The sequence below is a fragment of the Nycticebus coucang genome, chromosome 14 (genome assembly GCF_027406575.1).
Source record: "Nycticebus coucang isolate mNycCou1 chromosome 14, mNycCou1.pri, whole genome shotgun sequence".
NCBI classification, from domain to species: domain Eukaryota; kingdom Metazoa; phylum Chordata; class Mammalia; order Primates; family Lorisidae; genus Nycticebus; species Nycticebus coucang.
The window spans coordinates 18,533,555-18,551,330 of record NC_069793.1 but is presented as its reverse complement, the minus strand read 5'-3'; the positions used below and the strand labels follow the sequence as shown (position 1 = coordinate 18,551,330).

General features: G+C 47.1%; 1 protein-coding gene across 4 annotated transcripts in view; it reads left to right on the top strand.

Moving 5' to 3' along the window:
• The window catches only part of CSTPP1 (centriolar satellite-associated tubulin polyglutamylase complex regulator 1), a 226,131-nt gene that overhangs the window by 201,836 nt on the left and 6,519 nt on the right, over window positions 1–17,776 (top strand). For all 4 annotated transcript variants that reach the window (XR_008374140.1, XM_053560372.1, XM_053560370.1 and 1 more), the window contains exons 5-7: window positions 14,118–14,203; window positions 15,792–15,984; window positions 17,079–17,188. Coding sequence is in view for 3 of the 4 variants with exons in the window: in XM_053560372.1 (XP_053416347.1) it covers window positions 14,118–14,203; window positions 15,792–15,984; window positions 17,079–17,188 (389 nt within the window). In the remaining variant the exon portion in view is untranslated. The remainder of the gene's footprint in view (window positions 1–14,117; window positions 14,204–15,791; window positions 15,985–17,078; window positions 17,189–17,776) is intronic.

The window sequence follows — 17,776 nt, the reverse complement described above, 5'->3', positions numbered from 1 at the left end:
GGCCCCATATACTGGAGGTGGCAGGTTCAAACCCAGCCCCGGCCAAAAACTGCAACAACAAAATAAATAAATAAAAGGTAAAAAAAAAATTATGAAAGTTGTGTGTGGTGGCTCATGCCTGTAATCCTAGCACTCTTGGAGGCTGAGGCAGGTGTATTGCTTAAGCTTAGGGAGTTTGAGACCAGTCTGAGCCAGAGGGAGATGCAGACCCCCCCACCCCCGCAACCCCTGTCTCTTAAAAAAAAAAAAAACTAGACAGGCATTGTGGCAGGTGCCTATAGTCCCACCTACTAGGGAGACTGAGACAAGGGGATTACTTGAGCCTAAGAATTTGAGGTTGCTGTGAGCGATAATGCCATAGCACTCTACCCAAGGCAACAGAGTGAGACTATCTCAAAAAAATAAGAATAAAATAGTGGCCGGGCACAGTGGCTCACACCTGTAATCCTAGCACTCTGGGAGGCCAAGGTGGGTGGATTGCCTGAGCTCACGAGTTCGAGACCAGTCTGAGCCAGAATGAGACCTCATCCCTAAAAATAGCTAGGCATTGTGGCAGGTGCCTGTAGTCCTCGATACTTGGGAGGCTAAGGCAAGAGAATCACTTAAGCCCAAGAGTTTGAAGTTGCTGTGAGCTGTGATGCCACAGCACTCTACCAAGAGCAACAAATGAAATTCTGTCTCAAAAATAAAGAAATTTGGGTGGTGCCTGTGGCTCAAAGGGGTAGGGCACCGGCCCCATATGCCAGAGGTGGCGGGTTCAAACACAGCCCCAGCAAAACAAAATAAAATAAAATAAGCGCTTTAAATAAATAATAAATAAATAAATTGTTTGATTAATTTAATTTGATTTAAATTATGATTTAAGGTTGGGCACTAGGTGGCTCATGCCTATAATCCTACGGAGGCCAAGGTGGGTAGATTGCTTGAGCTCAGGAGTTCCAGATCAGCCTGAGCAAGAGCAAGACCCCATCTCTAAAAATACCCAGGCATTGTGGCAGGCACCTGTAATCACAGCTACTTGGGAGGCTGAGGCACAAGGATCTCTTGAGCCCAAGAGTTTGAGGTTGCTGTGAGCTATGATGTTACGGCACTCTACCATGGGTGACAAAGTTCAACTCTGTCTCAAAAAAAACCATTATAATTTAGTGTATGGGAAGTGATATTTCATTCTTATAATCAGTCTTTGAACATCTGCCACCTGGCAGACCTCATGCCATGACCTGAGGACACAGCTTTACACTTTCTTTCTGCCTCTCTCCCACAACTTCTTTCTGTACAAATAATCTGCCTATATCACTGTTGTACCACAAAATCTTTCCCCAAAACAAATTATCTTTTCCTTCCCCATTCTTTCATTTGGGTGTCAGTATTATGCTTTATGGAGAGCTATGACAGTGACCAGAATAGATGTTTTCCAACCCTGGAGGAACTTATAAATGGATAGATCAGCAGACATTAAATAAGTGAAGTGCTAAGTGCTATAGGAATATATAAACAACCTGATCTGGGGAGTCTGGGATAGCCTTCCATGAGAAAGAGATGTTGAGTCCCAACCTGAAGCAATAGCAGGACCATACAGATATATTGCTATAGCAGGGCATGATGGCCCATGCCTAATCCCAGGAGGTGACTCGGGAGGTTGAAGTGAGAGGATCACTTCAGCCCAGGAGTTTGACACCAGCCTGGACAACATAGCAACTTCATCTCTAAAAATCTTTAAAAATTATGCAGGCATGGTGGCACCTGCCTATGGTGCCAGCTTCTTGGGAAGGAAAAGAAGGAGGATCTCTTGAGCCTAAGAGTTGAGGCTGCAGTGAGCTATGATTACACTATTGCACTCCAGCCTGGGTGACAGAGTAAGACCCCATCTCTTAAATATATATATACATAGAAGGCCATCATGATAAGGATTAGACAAATGGATCATACTAGATAGAACAGAACATACCTATCTACGAATTTAGAAAGACTTGATATAAAATGATAGTATGTCAGAACAGCTGGGAAAAAGGATGAGTCAGTAAGTGGTGGGGAACAAATGGTTATCCACATAAGAAAAAATAAAATTAAAGCCATACTTTATACCATAATTAGTTTCACATAGGTCACAGACCTAAGTATGAAATGTAAAACTATAATGCTCTTAAAAGAGAATAGAGGAAAATATTTGTATGGCCACCAGGTAGCAAAAGAATTCTTTTTGTTGCTGTTGTTGAGACAGAGTCTCACTTTGCCACTCTAGGTAGAGTGCCGTGTCATAGCTCACAGCAACCTCAAACTCTTGGGCTCAAGTGATTCTCTTGCCTCAGCCTCCCAAGTAGCTGGGACTATAGACGCCCACCACAGCTCCTGGCTTTTTTTTTAGAGACGGGTCTCACTATGGCTCAGGCTGGTCTCAAACTTCTGAGCTCAGGGCAATCCACCCGCCTTGGACTCCCAGAGTGCTAGGATTACAGGCATGAGCCACCACGCCCAACCTACCCCTTAAATATTTTTTATTTTAATTTTTTAGAGACAGGGTCTTACTATCTTGCCTGGGCTGTACTTCAACTCCTGGCCTCAAGTGATCCTCTTGCCTCAGCCTTCTAGGTAGTTGAGACTATAGGCACATGCCACCATATTTGGCTGAGAATTTTTTATAAAGAATTACTACAGGGCGGCGCCTGTGGCTCAGTGAGTGGGGCGCCAGCCCCATATGCCGAGGGTGGTGGGTTCAAACCCGGCCCTGGCCAAACTGCAACAAAAAAATAGCCGGGCGTTGTGGCGGGCGCCTGTAGTCCCTGCTGCTCGGGAGGCTGAGGCAAGAGAATTGCGTAAGCCCAAGAGTTAGAGGTTGCTGTGAGCCGTGTGACACCACGGCACTCTACTGAGGGCGACATAATAAGACTCTGTCTCTACAAAAAAAAAAAAAAAAAAAAGAATTACTACAAATTGTCAGGCATGGTGGCTCACACCTATAATCCCAGCTCTTTGTGAGGCCAAGGCAGTAAGATTCCTTGAGGCTGGGGGTTTAGGACCAGCCTGAACAACAAAGCAAGATACCCCAACCCCAACCTGTCTCTACAAAAAATAGAAAAATTAGCCAAACCCAGTGGTGTGTGCCTGTAGACCCAGCTACTCTGGAAGGTAAACAGGAGAAACACTTGAGCCTAGGCGCTTGCATTCAGCTATGATGTTGCCACGGCACTCTAGCCAGAGCAAGACTCTGTATGAAAAAAAAAAAAAAAGAATGTCCTACAAACTAAAAAGATTGAAGGACTCCAATACAAAAACAGTCCAAAGATGAATGGGCAATACACAGAAGAGCATTAATAATGAACATTTGGGCATATTTTCATGACCAAACTCACTAGAAATCAGGAAACTTCCAATTAAATTGAGATACTACTTCACACCTATCAAATTGACAAAAATTTTAAAGTCTCAGCTCTGTGCCCATAGCACAGTGGTTACGGCGCCAGCCACATACACCAAAGTTGGTGGGTTCAAACCTGGCCCCAAACCCAGCCCAGGCCAGCTAACCAACAATGACAACTGCAACAAAAAATAGCCGGGTATTGTGGTGGGCACCTGTAGTCCCAGCTACGAGGGAGGCTCAGGAAAGAGAATCGCTTAAGCCCAAGAGTTTGAGATTGCTGTGAGCTGTGATGCCATGGCACTCTACTGAGGGCGACATAATAAGACTCTGTTTCAAAAAAAAAAGAAAAAATTTAAAGTCTCACAATACAAGTATCGGTGAGGATGTGGAACCGTGGAAGCTCTCATAAATTGTGGGTGGGAGTATAAATTGTTACAGTCAATGTGAGGGAATTTGGGCAAATCTAACAAAGTTCAAGAGCCACACCTGGGCATAGAGAAAGACACAGCATTGTTCGTAATAGCTACCATTGAACAGTCTTCATATTCCTCTGCACTGTGGCATCTTCATACCATAGTTGTGGAATTCCATCCAGAAGTTAAAATGAGTAGATATATGCTTATACGCATCAATACTGACAAATCTCAAAATATCAAGTTACAGACGCACAGAGTTTGAAAACAAGAAAAACAAAACTATATAATGTTTTAGGACTATAGATATTTGTGTGAATTAATATAGTAGAATAACATGCGAAGGGATGGCAGCCCCCCAAATTTCAGTCAGTCTTGGTGATCTCTAGGGAAGAATGGCATGGCATGAAGGGGTATACAGGTGGCCCAAATGTAATGCTGTATTTTACAAAGCTTTTATTTTTATTTATTTATTTATTTTTGAGACAGTGCCTCAAGCTGTCGCCCTGGGTAGAGTGCCGTGGCATCACAGCTCACAGCAACCTCCAACTCTTGGGCTTAAGCGATTCCCTTGCCTCAGCCTCCCAAGTAGCTGGGACTGCAGGCGCTTATCACCATGCCCAGCTATTTTTTTTTTTTTTTTTGGTTGTAATTGTCATTGTTGTTTGGCAGACCCGGGCTGGATTCGAACCCGCCAGCTTTGATGTATGTGGCTGGCCCCTTAGCCACTTGAGCTACAGGAGTCGAGCCTTACAAAGCTTTTAAAAACCAAAGCAAGGATGGTAAAAATGTTAAGGTTTTATAAAATCGGCTTGTGGGAATACAAGTGTTTATGTTATTCTCTATAATTTTTCTAAGTTTTGAAATATTTCATTTAAAGCCAGGCATGGTGCCTCATGCCGGTAATCCCAGCGCTCTGGGAAGCCGAGGTGGGTGGATTGTCTGAGCTCAGAGGTTCAAGACCAGCCTGAGCCAAAGAGAGACCCCCGGCACTAAAAATAGCCAGGCATTGAGGCGGGCACCTATAGTCTCAGATACTTGGGAGCTGAGGCAAGAGAATCACTTAAGCCCAAGAGTTTGAGGTTGCTGTGAGCTGTGATGCTATGGCAACTCTACGGAGGGTGACAAAGTGAGACTCTGTCTCAAAAAAAAAAAGAAAGACTTCATTTAAATCAGAAGGAATGGGTAGGATTTAGGTAGAGAGCAGTGAGAGGGAAAAGCATTCTAGGGAAAGTGAGCAGCATAGAAATGAACCTGGGATTTCACTAATGATGGCCTGGAACCGAGAGAAGCCAGGCCTGGAGTTTGAGGCATGTAGGGACAGAAGGAGAAGGGGGGCTCCCATGCCACACATGGGATTTGGGTCTTTATCCTAAGAACTGTGGAGCAGTTCACCCCCAACTGTCAAGCTTCTTGGGAGGTTCTGGGATAATGAGACCTTCAAACTGTTTTGCAGAAGAGGCAACATCCAGAGCCTAAGCTTCCAGTCCTTCTGGGGGCAGCTGCTAACACCATGGATGGGAGGAGGGAAGAGGCACCAGCAGGAAGGTTTTATTGCCACTGGGGAGCACAGAGCCCACTTTTTCTTACCAGGAGTGGCTGCAGGTGGTCTAGGAACTGTGATTAGAGTCAGAGAAGCCTGTATTTGAAATATAGCTTTTTGGCTTCTAGCTTATAACCCTGGTTGAGTGTCTTAATCCCTCTGAACTTTTGTGTTCTCAGTAAAGATACTCACTGAACTATCCTATAAGAAGAAAATGAACTTATGAACATATATTGCTCACAGTGAATATTAAATCATTATTATTATTAATATTTCCCATACCCTCTGAGTCAGGGCAGGACAGGTAGGGTTTAGGGTGCCCAGGATGCAGGCTAGGGGACAGCAATGACCTAAACATCCTATGCTGCTTTGAAGACCTGGACTTGAGGAGGGGACCCTTGGGAAGTATCCCAGGAAACCTTCACAAGAGCCTTTTCTTTTCTTTTTCTCTTTTTTTTTTGAGACAGAGTCTCACTATGTCACCCTAGTTAGAGTGCCATGGCATCACAGCTCACTGCAACCTCAAACTCTTGGGCTTAAGTGATTCTCTTGCCTCAGCCTCCCAAGTAGCTAAGACTACAGGCATCCACCACAACACCCAGCTGTTTTGTTTTTTTTTTTTCGTAGTTATCATTGTTATTCAGCAGGCCCTGGCCGGGTTTGAACCTAGCAGGCCCTGGCCGGGTTTGAACCTACCAGCCCCTGTGTATGTGGCCAGCACCCTAAGTACTGAGCTACGGGCACCCAGCCTACAACAGCTTTTTTCTTCCCTCTTGGAGAAGGTAACTGGGCATGATTTCATCACTGCTTCACTTCATGGCCCTGACCTTAAAACAAAGACCACAGCAGTGTACTGTGAGCCCAGCCTCAGGGACATACTTCAGTTGCCCTCATGGAGGACACCAGTCATATGACCTCCTGAAAGAAGTCCAGTAACAGAGGGTGGGCTCTTCTTTCTGTCCCTGGCTGAGGGCTGGCTTCCCCCAAAAGTAGACTTAAAACTAAAGAGCTAGCCTCTGTCTGGTTGGCAGCACTTACTTCCTGTGAGCTATATTTTTATTTGCTTTTGGGCTCTTTCAGCACCCTAGACCAAATAGAATACACTTTTTTTTTTCTTTCAAGATAGAGTTTCAAGCTGTCACCCTAGGTAGAGTGCTATGGCATCATAGCTCACAGCAGCCTCAAACTCTTGGGCTTGATCCTCTTGCCTCAGCCTCCCAAGTAGCTGGGACTACAGGCATGTGCCACCACTCCTGGCTAGCTTTTGTCTATTTTTTTAGTAGGGACAAGGTCTCTCACTCTTGCTTAGGCTTATCTTGAACTCCTGAACTCAAGCAGTCCTCTCACCTTGGCCTCTCAGAGTGCTAGATAGAATACACTTATTTATTTTTTTTAGAATACACTTATTGATAGCAACTAACACTTAACTTTGAGTGCCTGTTATACAGAGGCAACGTTCATCATCGTATTGACTCTTCCCCAGAATCCTGTGAAATAGTAACTATGATTATCTCCTCTTTACAGATGAGGAAACTGAGTTTCAGAGAGAGAAGGTATCTTGGCCACTGAGTGGTAGAGCTGGCACTTAATCCCAGGGCCATCTAAGCCAGAACTGCAGGAAACGAGTGCAGCCCTTGCCATTAGACCAAGGAAACGGACTCCCAGAGGTGAATAGGAAGTTGGCAAGTCAGTAGGTTCAGGCTGGAAGCTATTGCTTCCTTGGCACCCGCTTAACTCCCAGCCAGCCAGCCCATCCAGCTGTTGGAAGTCAGCAAGAGAGGGAGAGAGCGGCCAGCTCCCTAGGGATTAGCTCAGACTCTGCCAAGTGCTCTTTCTTCATTCCAGTTTTCTGCCCTGGACTCCACCCTACACATGGTTCTGCTCAGAGCCAGCCTACCCCAGAGTGCCTTGACTTCTCTCCCAGAGTCCCTCTCTCAAGCCCTGTGGCATGGCCGGCCTGCAAGGATCCCTCCATGACTCGATAGATTTGTACAGATTCTGTTGGCAGCAGCTCCCTGTTGGATCCACTTCAAAGAAGGGGCAGCCATGCTCCTCTAGGTGTCAGAAGCAGCTGGCATGTTAGCAAAAGGCCTCTGGCAAGAAGGAATGTTGAGCCAACTGCCATCAACTAGAAAACAGCACATGTGGATGACCTTGTCTCCAGGAAGATTCCTTCTTGAGCCCTCTGGGGTGGTGATGAGTTTGCATTCAGGATGAAGGAGCTGTGTGTGTGATGGGGGAGGATATGGGGGCTGTCCCTGTCACTAAAGGCAAAGACAGGCCAGTAGCTTCCTGCCTGCCTTTTCCCACAGTTACACTGAGATTCCAAAGCAAGATGTAGAGCCCAGAACTTTCAAAGCATTTATTTAGAGATAGACAGCATAGCATATGGTGTTTTTATTTTTTGCAGTTTTTGGCTGGGGCTGGGTTTGAACCTGCCACCTCTGGCATATGGGGCTGGCGCCCTACTCCTTTGAGCCACAGGCACCACCCTGCATATGGTGTTTTTAAAAGTGCCTTTATGGAAGTCTTTCAGGATCTTCCACAGCCACAGTCCTTTGAACAGCAAACTTTCCCCCCACCAGACCCAGAAGTGTTAGTTCTGTCCACACTTGGGACGACAGTCTGTCAGAGCTGGAAGAAGCCTTTGGGAAGTATGAGCCTTCAAGTTTTTACTTGAACATCTCCAGCAGCTCACTCCTTCACAGATCAGCCACTTATCCCAGAGCTAGACAGCTTAAAAACATCTTTTAGAGTGAAACTCTAGGTCCCTGTCACAGCTTCCTCAGAGGAAGCCCTTCAAGAGCTGGGTCTCAACCCTCACTTCCTCCCTAATCTTTTCTTCCTAGCTAAAGGATGTAAGTGTAGTCATTTGCCCAATATCATGGGTTTAGACTCTCTACCACTCTGACTCTTCTCTCCATAGCTCCAGTTTATTCCTCTGAAATGGCATATCCAGAGCTGAGAGTAATGTCTCCAGGTGTCACCGGGCCAGGAGAAAAGAGGGTGCTCTGTCCACTTCTCTTACTTGTTTGTTCATGCATTCCTCCATTCAACAGATAAATTTATTGAGTGACTACTATGTGGTAGGCACAAAGCAGAACCCTGGAGTTAAGCAACAGGTATAAAGATGGGGTGTCTAGCTGGGTGTTGTGGGCCTGTAGTCCCAGCTACTCGGGAGGCTGAGGCAAGAGAATCGCCTAAGCACAGGAGTTGGAGGTTGCTGTGAGCAGTGACGCCACAGCACCCTACCGAGGGCGATAGAGTGAAACTCTGTCTCAAAAAAAAAAAAGAAGAAGAAAGAAAGAAAGATGGAGGTGTCATTTGGTGGATTTCATAGTCCTGGGGTAAAGACAAACGTGAGCAGTGTGAAGAGTTTGCAGAAAAGTGTAGAAGCCAGGAGAAGGGAAGCCTACCCTAGTCTGGGTTGGGGATGGTGCTTTCCTCCTTCATGTCCCCAAGAGGTGCTGTGTAGGCTGCAGCCTGGAGAATGCCTAGGCCTCAGGTAGGTAAGGAGAGAAGGAGGGGTGCATTAGTAGAGCCACAGGCTTGTCTGAGGGGCATAAGAAGGGTGAGAGGATGGGATGTCTGGAATACAGTGTGGGAGGTGAGGGAAACAGGGCAGATTATGTTAGCTCCTAAGCCAGGGTCCAAATGGAGGACTCTATTTTAAGGGCAATGGCTTGGCTCATGAAAGGTTTTAAACAGAATGGTAAAATAGTCAAATTCACATTTTAAGAAGATCTTTCTGACTATAGAAACTCAGTGGAAGTAGAGGCTGGGTGTAGGATGGTGGCTGTAGAAATGATAAATAAGTAGACAGATTCAAGAGAAATATCGGTGATAGTAGCAATAGGACTCAGCAACTGATTGATTGATTTGGGGCAGGTCAGGGAAGGAGTTTCCAAGATGTCTCAGATGCCCCTAGGCTTCTGGCTGAGCAGAGTAGTAGGTGGCGTTGCTAAGATCCAATTGTCTTTTTGGCACTCCGTCCCACTGTTTGCAGTTGAGAAAACTCCTGGATCCACCAGTTCTGCCAAAAAAACAAGCCCCTGCCCCATCTCCCTTGCTCAACTTGCCCCCTGCTCCCTACTGGCCAGTGTAAGTTTTGGCCCACTGAACAGCCAGGTGAGAGCAGAATACAGGGCTGCCCTTCCAAGCCTTGCACTCCCTGTGCCACAGCAGCCTGCCTTAAGAGGCTGCTGATGTTCAGTCAAGAACAGCCCCTGCCATAGCACTGTCAGCCAGTCCTCAGGCTGCAAGGGTGTGCCCTGTTGGTGGCTTCTACTCCTATCTTTGGCTGCAAGAGGAAGATGCTTATGTCACTCTATTTCCAAGCCTGTCTCAGAAGCATGCTGATTAGTGAGAAGTACAGATGGAGGTAACTTCTGGAATTAAACAGTGGTGATGATTGCACAACTTTGTGAATATTAAAAAAAAAAAAGTGAGTTGTACACTTTTAAATAAGGGTGAATTATATAGTATTTTCACAATATAAATAAAAGGAGATAAATACATAATAAATGGAAGTAACTACTATAAACAGGAGCATTTGGTTCCAGATTAATGATAAACAAGAGAAGCCATGTAACACCTTGAAAGGCTTTGGCTCCCCAAGGTGGTTTCCTGCTTGGGGAGGTTCTCAGCCCTGTGCTGCTCCATGGTAATTACCTTTAGGCCTGGGAGTGGAGCCGGAAGGAAAGGTCACTAATTTCTCCAGACCTTTTCCTTCCCCTGCTGAGCCTCAGAAGGAAAAATCTTTGAGGTGCTGGTGGGTCTTAGTCCCTAAATGCTCCCTCCTAAGAAAGCTCTCTTCTTCTGCTGTTTGGGTATCTTTGCTAACCCAGTCCCTTCTCTCTATTCTGTTCTTTCCCAACCAGATGTCAGAGTCTGGGCTTTGTGCCCTCTCCCTTCCTTGTGTCTGCCTGAGTTCTTCTCAGGTTATGAGAAATGGGGATAACCACTTGGCCTGTGGCACTGTTAGTCTGATGACCTACTCATGGAGGAGCCAGGACACCCTCCTGTGGCCATCAACAGCACTGCCTCTTCCCATGCTGGGCCTTGAATTTTTTCCAGCTGCAATTTTTTTTTTTAATTAATTAATTTATTTATTTATTTATTTTGAGATAGAGTCTCAAGTTGTCACCCTCGGTAAAGTGCTGTGGCATCACAGTCCATACCAACTTCAAACTCTTGGGCTTTAGCTATTCTCTTGCCTCCCAAGTAGCTGGGACTACAGGTGCCCGCCACAACACCCAGCTATTTTTTGGTTGTAGTAGTCGTTGTTTGGCAGCCTGGACTGGGTTTGAACCCACCAGCTCCGGTATATGTGGCTGGCACCCTAGCTGTTGAGCTACAGGTGCTGAGCCAGCCAGCTGCAATTTTAATGTTGAACTCTGGGAGCGGAGGCACCGTTCTTTCTCCCCTAAAGATACAGTTAGAAACAGGAGAAACAGTTAAGTCACCAAGATATAGGTGACAAGAAAGAAGATAAATTAGCCACAGAAACTAAGAAATAAAATGTTAGTGTTTCTGTTCTATATCTTTTTTTTTTTCTTTTTTGAGATAGTCTCACTTTGTCGCCCTTGGTAGAGTGCTGTGCCGTCACAGCTCACAGCAACCTCCAGCTTTTGGGCTTAGGTGATTCTCTTGCCTCAGCCTACAAAGTAGCTGGGACTACAGGCGCCTACCACAGTGCCCGGCTATTTTTTGGTTGCAGCCGTCATTGTTGTTTGGCGGGCCTGGGCTGGATTCAAACCCACCAGCTCAGGTGTATGTGGCTGGTGCCTTAGCTGCTTGAGCCACAGATGCCAAGCCACGCCTGGCTATTTTTTTGTTGCAGTTTGGCTGGGGCCAGATTTGAACCCACCACCCTCGGTTATGGGGCCAGCGCCCTACTCACTGAGCCACAGGCGCCGCCCAACTGTTTTGTATCTTTTATTTTAAAAGAGGTAGTATGTCTGGGCACAGTGGCTGACTCCTGTCATCCTAAGTAGAAGCAGGAGGATTGATTGAGCCCAGGAGTATGGGACTAGCCTGTGCAACATAGCTAGATCCTATTTCTTTTTTTTTTTTTTGTAGAGACAGAGTCTCACTTTATGGCCCTCGGTAGAGTGCCGTGGCCTCACACAGCTCACAGCAACCTCCAACTCCTGGGCTTACGCGATTCTCTTGCCTCAGCCTCCCGAGTAGCTGGGACTACAGGCGCCCGCCACAACGCCCGGCTATTTTTTTGTTGTTGCAGTTTTGGCCAGGGCCGGGTTTGAACCCGCCACCATCGGCATATGGGGCCGGCGCCCTACTCACTGAGCCACAGGCGCCGCCCTAGATCCTATTTCTATAAAAAAAAAGAAAAATTGTTTTTTTGTTTTTGAGACAGTCTCATTTTTTTGTCACCCTCGGTAGAGTGCTATGGAGTCATAGCTCACAGCAATTCCAAACTCTTGCGTTCAAGTGATTCTCTTGCCTTAGTCTCCCAAGGGGCTCCCACCACAACGCCCAGCTATTTTTTAGGGACGGAGACTCTCCCTTTTTCAGGCTGGTCTCGAACCAGTGATCTCAGGCAATCTACCCGCCTTGGCCTCCCGGAGTGCTAGGCTCATAGGCGTGAGCCACCACACCCAGGCCCCCCAAAACTTGTTTAACCAGGTGTGGTGTTAATGTGCCTGGGAGGCTGAGGCAGGAGGATCACTTAAGCCCAGGAGTTTGAGGCATGGTGAGCTCTGATCACACCACTGCAGTCCAGCCTAGGCAACACAGAGAGACTGTGTTGATAAATAAACAAAGGGAGGGAGGGAAGGAAAGAAAGGAAGGAGAAAAAGAGAGAGAAGGAAAAAGAGTAAGAGAGAAAGAGAAAGAAAGAGGCAGGATAACCTAATGGAAAATACATGGCCTGTAGAATCAGCAAATTCATCAGCTTTGTATGTGACTTTGGTAAACTGAATTCTCTGAGACTCTTCGCCTATAAAATGGAAATAATAAGACCTTCATGATAGTATTGTTGTGGGATAAAATTTCATTAATATAGTTAAGTACCTTGTACAGTGCCTTCCATGAAGTACTCAGTAAATGGTACTTATTTCTTTTTTTTTTTTTTTGTAGAGACAGTCTCACTTTACTGCCCTCGGTAGAGTGCCGTGGCATCACACGGCTCACAGCAACCTCCAGCTCTTGGGCTTACGTGATTCTCTTGCCTCAGCCTCCCGAGCAGCTGGGACTACAGGCGCATGCCACAACACCCGGCTATTTTTTTGTTGCAGTTTGGCCGGGGCTGGGTTTGAACCCGCCACCCTCGGTATATGGGGCCGGCGCCCTACTCACTGAGCCACAGGCGCCGCCCAATGGTACTTATTTCTATAGTTATCATTATTACAACTGAAGACTAGATAGGAACCACTGTCTCTTTTTGGGGGGATCTGAAACAGGCCGGGTGCCCTGCACAATTCCAGAGGCAGGAGCAGCACTTGTATTTTCTTTCTTTTTTTTTTTTTTGTAGAGACAGAGTCTCACTTTATGGCCCTCGGTAGAGTGCCATGGCCTCACACAGCTCACAGCAACCTCCAACTCCTGGGCTTAAGCGATTCTCTTGCCTCAGCCTCCTGAGTAGCTGGGACTACAGGCGCCCGCCACAACGCCCGGCTATTTTTTGGTTGCAGTTCAGCCGGGGCCGGGTTTGAACCCGCCACCCTCGGTATATGGGGCCGGCGCCTTCCGGACTGAGCCACAGGCGCCGCCCAGCACTTGTATTTTCTGTACAGCCCCATCAGAGGAGACCAATCCTGACTGCCTCTGGGGCTGATTCAGCTGCCATTTGGGGACCCTCTGACTAGAGAGCAGTGGGAAGAGATTTAGAAAAATACGTGTGAGAGCAAAATAAAATAATTTAAACAACAACAGGGAAGACAGAGCCAAAAGGACCCAATCAGGAACAGATTGAGGGCCCAGCTCCACCCCAGTAGATGAGTTTGTCCCCCTGCCTGGCACATGGATGGAGCCCAGTTAGTGCTAATTTCCTTCTCTTCCTATCCTCTCGATGAGGCCCTGAGCAGAGTACAGACATGACCTTGGTCTAATTTCTTTGCCAGTCAGATGGTTTTCTTCCTGTGAGGTGGGTGCCTAGTGGGAGCAACTACAGATAATAAAAAGCAGAGGTGGCCAACTTGTGCAAGTGGACAGCAAGAAGGAGCAGTGGCTGCCATGGCATCACAAGATGGAATGTGTCCTTTGACCCTGTCAAGTGCAGAGTCCCCAATAACTGTATGCCCTTTCCCCTTGTCTGCCATCTGTGTCCCAAAGCAAAAATGCCTGTGGCTGTTCTAGCCTTTTGGTAACTTAGTAAATCTCAGTACCACTTGCCAAAACCCCTTTAAACCCCTGGGCTATTCTTTTTGCCTTTTCTGATCAGCTGTATTTACTCTGAACCAAATGGTCCTCACTGCAGAATGAGAGGGTTCACTGCTTAAGTATACTATATAAAAAGAAACCTTGGCTACATTACAACTGCACCCTCTCCTTGCTGCCTGCCACCCTAGTGCTCCATCCAATAGCTAGTGCCACAAAGACTGAACTTGGAATCTGCTCTGCTCCTGGTACAGTGTGGTCAGTTTAGTTTGGTGGCAAGGTCCAAATGATGGGAAAGTGAGGTGACTAGGAGGAGCTTGCTTTTGGGAGCACTCTCCTCAATGTCTTGCCTGCCCCAAGGAAGACTGGGGGCCCAGGAATAGTTCTGGGGGACTCAGGGGTGCACGTGCTCTACCCTCCCCCAACCCACACTCACATTCTGTCTGTTCTCCCCCTACTTCAGGATTGTGCTTATGGATGATGCCATGGACTGCTTGATGTCTTTTTCAGATTTCCTTTTTGCCTTCCAGATCCAGTTTTACTACTCAGGTGAGAATGTTCCAGGGCCACAGGGCTATCTAGGACCATGTCTCTCCCTGTCCCACCCTGTTGCCCTTTCCATCTGTGTGTCTGGCACATGTGTTTCTTCCCCACTTCCTTTGGGGCTATGTTTCACCATGGGTCAGTAACAGGATATCTAGTTATCCATGGTGGCCACAAGATTCAGTCTGCAGAGCTGACTTTCTCAGCATCCCAAACACATTGAAAACCACACTGCTTCCAGTCAGCCACACAGCAAGTCAGTTTAAGTGGCAATGACGGTAAGAACAACATTGAAAGAATTCGCTACTTATTGGACACTATGTCCTAGGTGTAGCACTAAGGACTTTAATCCTTACAACAACCTTAAGAGATAGGCCCTTTGAAAGATAAGCTTACAAAGGTAAGTAGCCAATGTCACACAGCTAATAAATGGTAGAGACCAGACTTTCAGAGAAGTCTAATCCCAAAGCCAGCGCACTTAGCCTTTCTGCTGTGTTCCTACCATCAAAGGTCTCTTCCTGGGCATCCTCCCCACCCACAGCTTTAAGAAGTACACACCAGTACTAGCTCACACTCCTGCCCTGCTCCTATGCCTTTAAATCACTCTAGAATCAGGTGGAATAAAAATAGACTAATGAATACAAATGCACACCTGCTCACACACAATGACATCAATTGGAATGTTGAGTTTAGAAACAGAAGGCTGTCTCTGGAGGCTGGAGATGGCTTCTGCTAACTGGTGCCCCCAGCCAGCCCTGGCCTCGCTTAGGCATCACAGTCTGTTTACTTGATGGCAGCCCAGGGCTGTTAAGGCAGGCACCACCTGCTCCTTAGCAGAAGCTTTTGGGCCCTAGAAAGAGCAGCCATGTCTGTAAGAACATTCTCCCCTTGCTACTTTCCCTGGCTGTCTCCACACAGTGCTGCCAACAGCTGCACTGAGCCAAGAGTATCATTATATTGCATAGGAACGTGTGTCAGCCAGAGATGGGACATCACTGGTTATTAATGATGGCTCAACTACAGAAACTTGAAAACAATTTCAAATGATTAATAAATATAGCAGCCTGCCCACTTTCTCTCTTCCTCACTGGTATCCCAGAATGCTTTCTTGAGTTAGGCAGCTGGTCTTACAAGGTGGGGCTTACCAGTGGGAGCATGCACTCGTTTACTCTTTCAAAAAACATGTATGGCTTTCGGTGTATGCCATGCACAGTGCTACGTGCTGGGGCAGGAGAGGTCGACAAGCATGACCCCTGCCTTTGTATAAGGATCTTACATTCTAGCAAGAAGACAGATTAAATAATTACACAAAAAATTCGTTTTTGGCTAAGCGGTGCTTAGGGTGCTATAAAAGCATATGGTCGGCCGCTCACCTGGTCTAGGAACAACTGCTAAAGGATGGGATGCTTGAGTGAAGTGCCGTTAGTGTCATCTCTTACGAATGTGGGTGTCCAACAAGGCTGAGGGCTCTCAGCACCCCATGCCCTGAGCACTGAGGCAGTATGTAGCTGAGCTGACAGGCAGAGAAGGGAGGATATGTGAAGGGACAAAACACGTTCTCCCTGCCTGAACTGTCCCTCTCCCATGGTACCAGAATTCCTGGACAGTGTGGCCACCATCTATCAGGACCTATTATCAGGCAAGAACCCCAATACAGTGATTGTGCCAACATCATCCAGTGGGCAACACCGCCAGCGACCTGCCCTGGGCGAGGCCAGCATGGAGGGAGTGGAGGCATCGCTCTTCTACCAGTGCCTGGAAAACCTGTGTGACCGGCACAAGTACAGGTAAGGCACAGATGTGCAGACCCCTCCTCAGACTCAGGGACCGCAGGCTGCTGGCTTTGGAGCAGATCTCAAGAGGTTCTGACTGGTCCAGGGCTTCTAGAGCCCTTGATGGTCACAATTTATTTTTGTTTTTATTTTTTATTTTTTGTAGAGACAGAGTCTCACTGTACCGCCCTCTGGTAGAGTGCTATGGCGTCACATGGCTCACAGCAACCTCTAACTCTTGGACTTACGCGATTCTCTTGCCTCAGCTTCCCAAGTAGCTGGGACTACAGGCGCCCACCACAACGCCTGGCTAGCTGGTCACAATTTAATTAGAACAACTTAATTAGGCCATTTGTCCCCACACCAGCTTATTGACTAGAAAGCTCACTTAGAAGGGATTGCTGGCTCAACACCTGTAGCTCAAGCAGCTAAGGCGCCTGCCACATACACCAGAGCTGGCAGGTTCGAATCCAGCCCAGGCCTGCCAAACAACAATGACAACTACAACCAAAAAGTAGCCAGGCATTGTGGCAGGCACCTGTAGTCCCAGCTTGGGAGGCAGAGACAGGAGAATCACTTGACCCCAGGAGTTGGAGGTTGCTGTGAGCTGTGATGTCACAGCACTCTACCTAGGGCAACAGCTTGAGGCTGTCTCAAAAAAAGGCTTTCACTTGAGCAAGACCAACTGCGGACAACCAACTAAGCAGAAGATAGACTGACCTTGGCTTTTTAGAGAAAGAAAGAACATTCACTTTATAAAACTTTCCTACACCAAAAGAGAAAATGTCCTATGTAGCACAAAGTACCCTAAGGACAGAGCAACTGGTTTTGCTCACTTCAAAAAGAGGCTGTCACCTGTAGCCATTCCTTTTCCCCTCCTCCTGCTTCTCCCTGGTGAAAGCACCAGCTAGCGAACATGCCACTTCCTGTCTGCAGTCAAGGCCTTACTCCTGGAGATCTATCATGCTTCCCCAGGGCCTTACAGCATCCAAGACAGGTCCCCTGGTTTTGGTTCTGGGTATCCTCCTAGACCTAAAGGTATGTATGAAAATATGGCCCTTAGGCTTGCTAGTCTTTGAATCTGCACCTGTGTTCACTCTCCCTTCTAGCTGCCCACCCCCGGCACTTGTCAAAGAAATCCTAAGCAACGTTCAGAGACTGACCTTTTATGGATTCCTTGTGGCTCTCTCAAAGCATCATGGGATCAACCAAGCCCTAGGTAAGCCTGAGCTAGCTATGGTGAGCCCCTCCTACCTCTACAGTACAGTAGCAACTGGTCCCCATTGCCAAACATGGCTCCATGGAGGAGGGGCATCTCTGCCTTGACTTCTTAGGGCAAAACTCTGAGTCCTGTAGAATCAGAATGTGCCTGATCCAAGACTGCCCTCTTACACATTCCCATAGTAAGGGACAGCCTCCCCTGCCCTAGACCCTGTCCCAACTTGAAGCAGCCTTTCCATGGCAGAAATATGCCCAGCCCCTCCCCATAGAAGCCCCAGTTCTGCTTTGGGGAGTGGCCTGCAGGCTGGGCAGACACACAACTATTTACTCAGTGACTCTGGAGATTATACATCAAAGAGACCTGAATCCCATTTAAGAACAGGGTAAAGGGTGTATCTGAGGAGGACTTTTCCCCCAAACTATAAAAAAAAATAATCTGATTGATCTGAAAGGGTGCAAAAATATGTGAGAGAAGCCTGCACTGGCCTAGTTTTTCCTGCCTGTCATTTTATTCTCACTGAGCCTTCTCCACTAACCCCACCCGTTCCCTCCCTCATCTGCTGCTCTCCTAGAGTCAGCAAGCCAC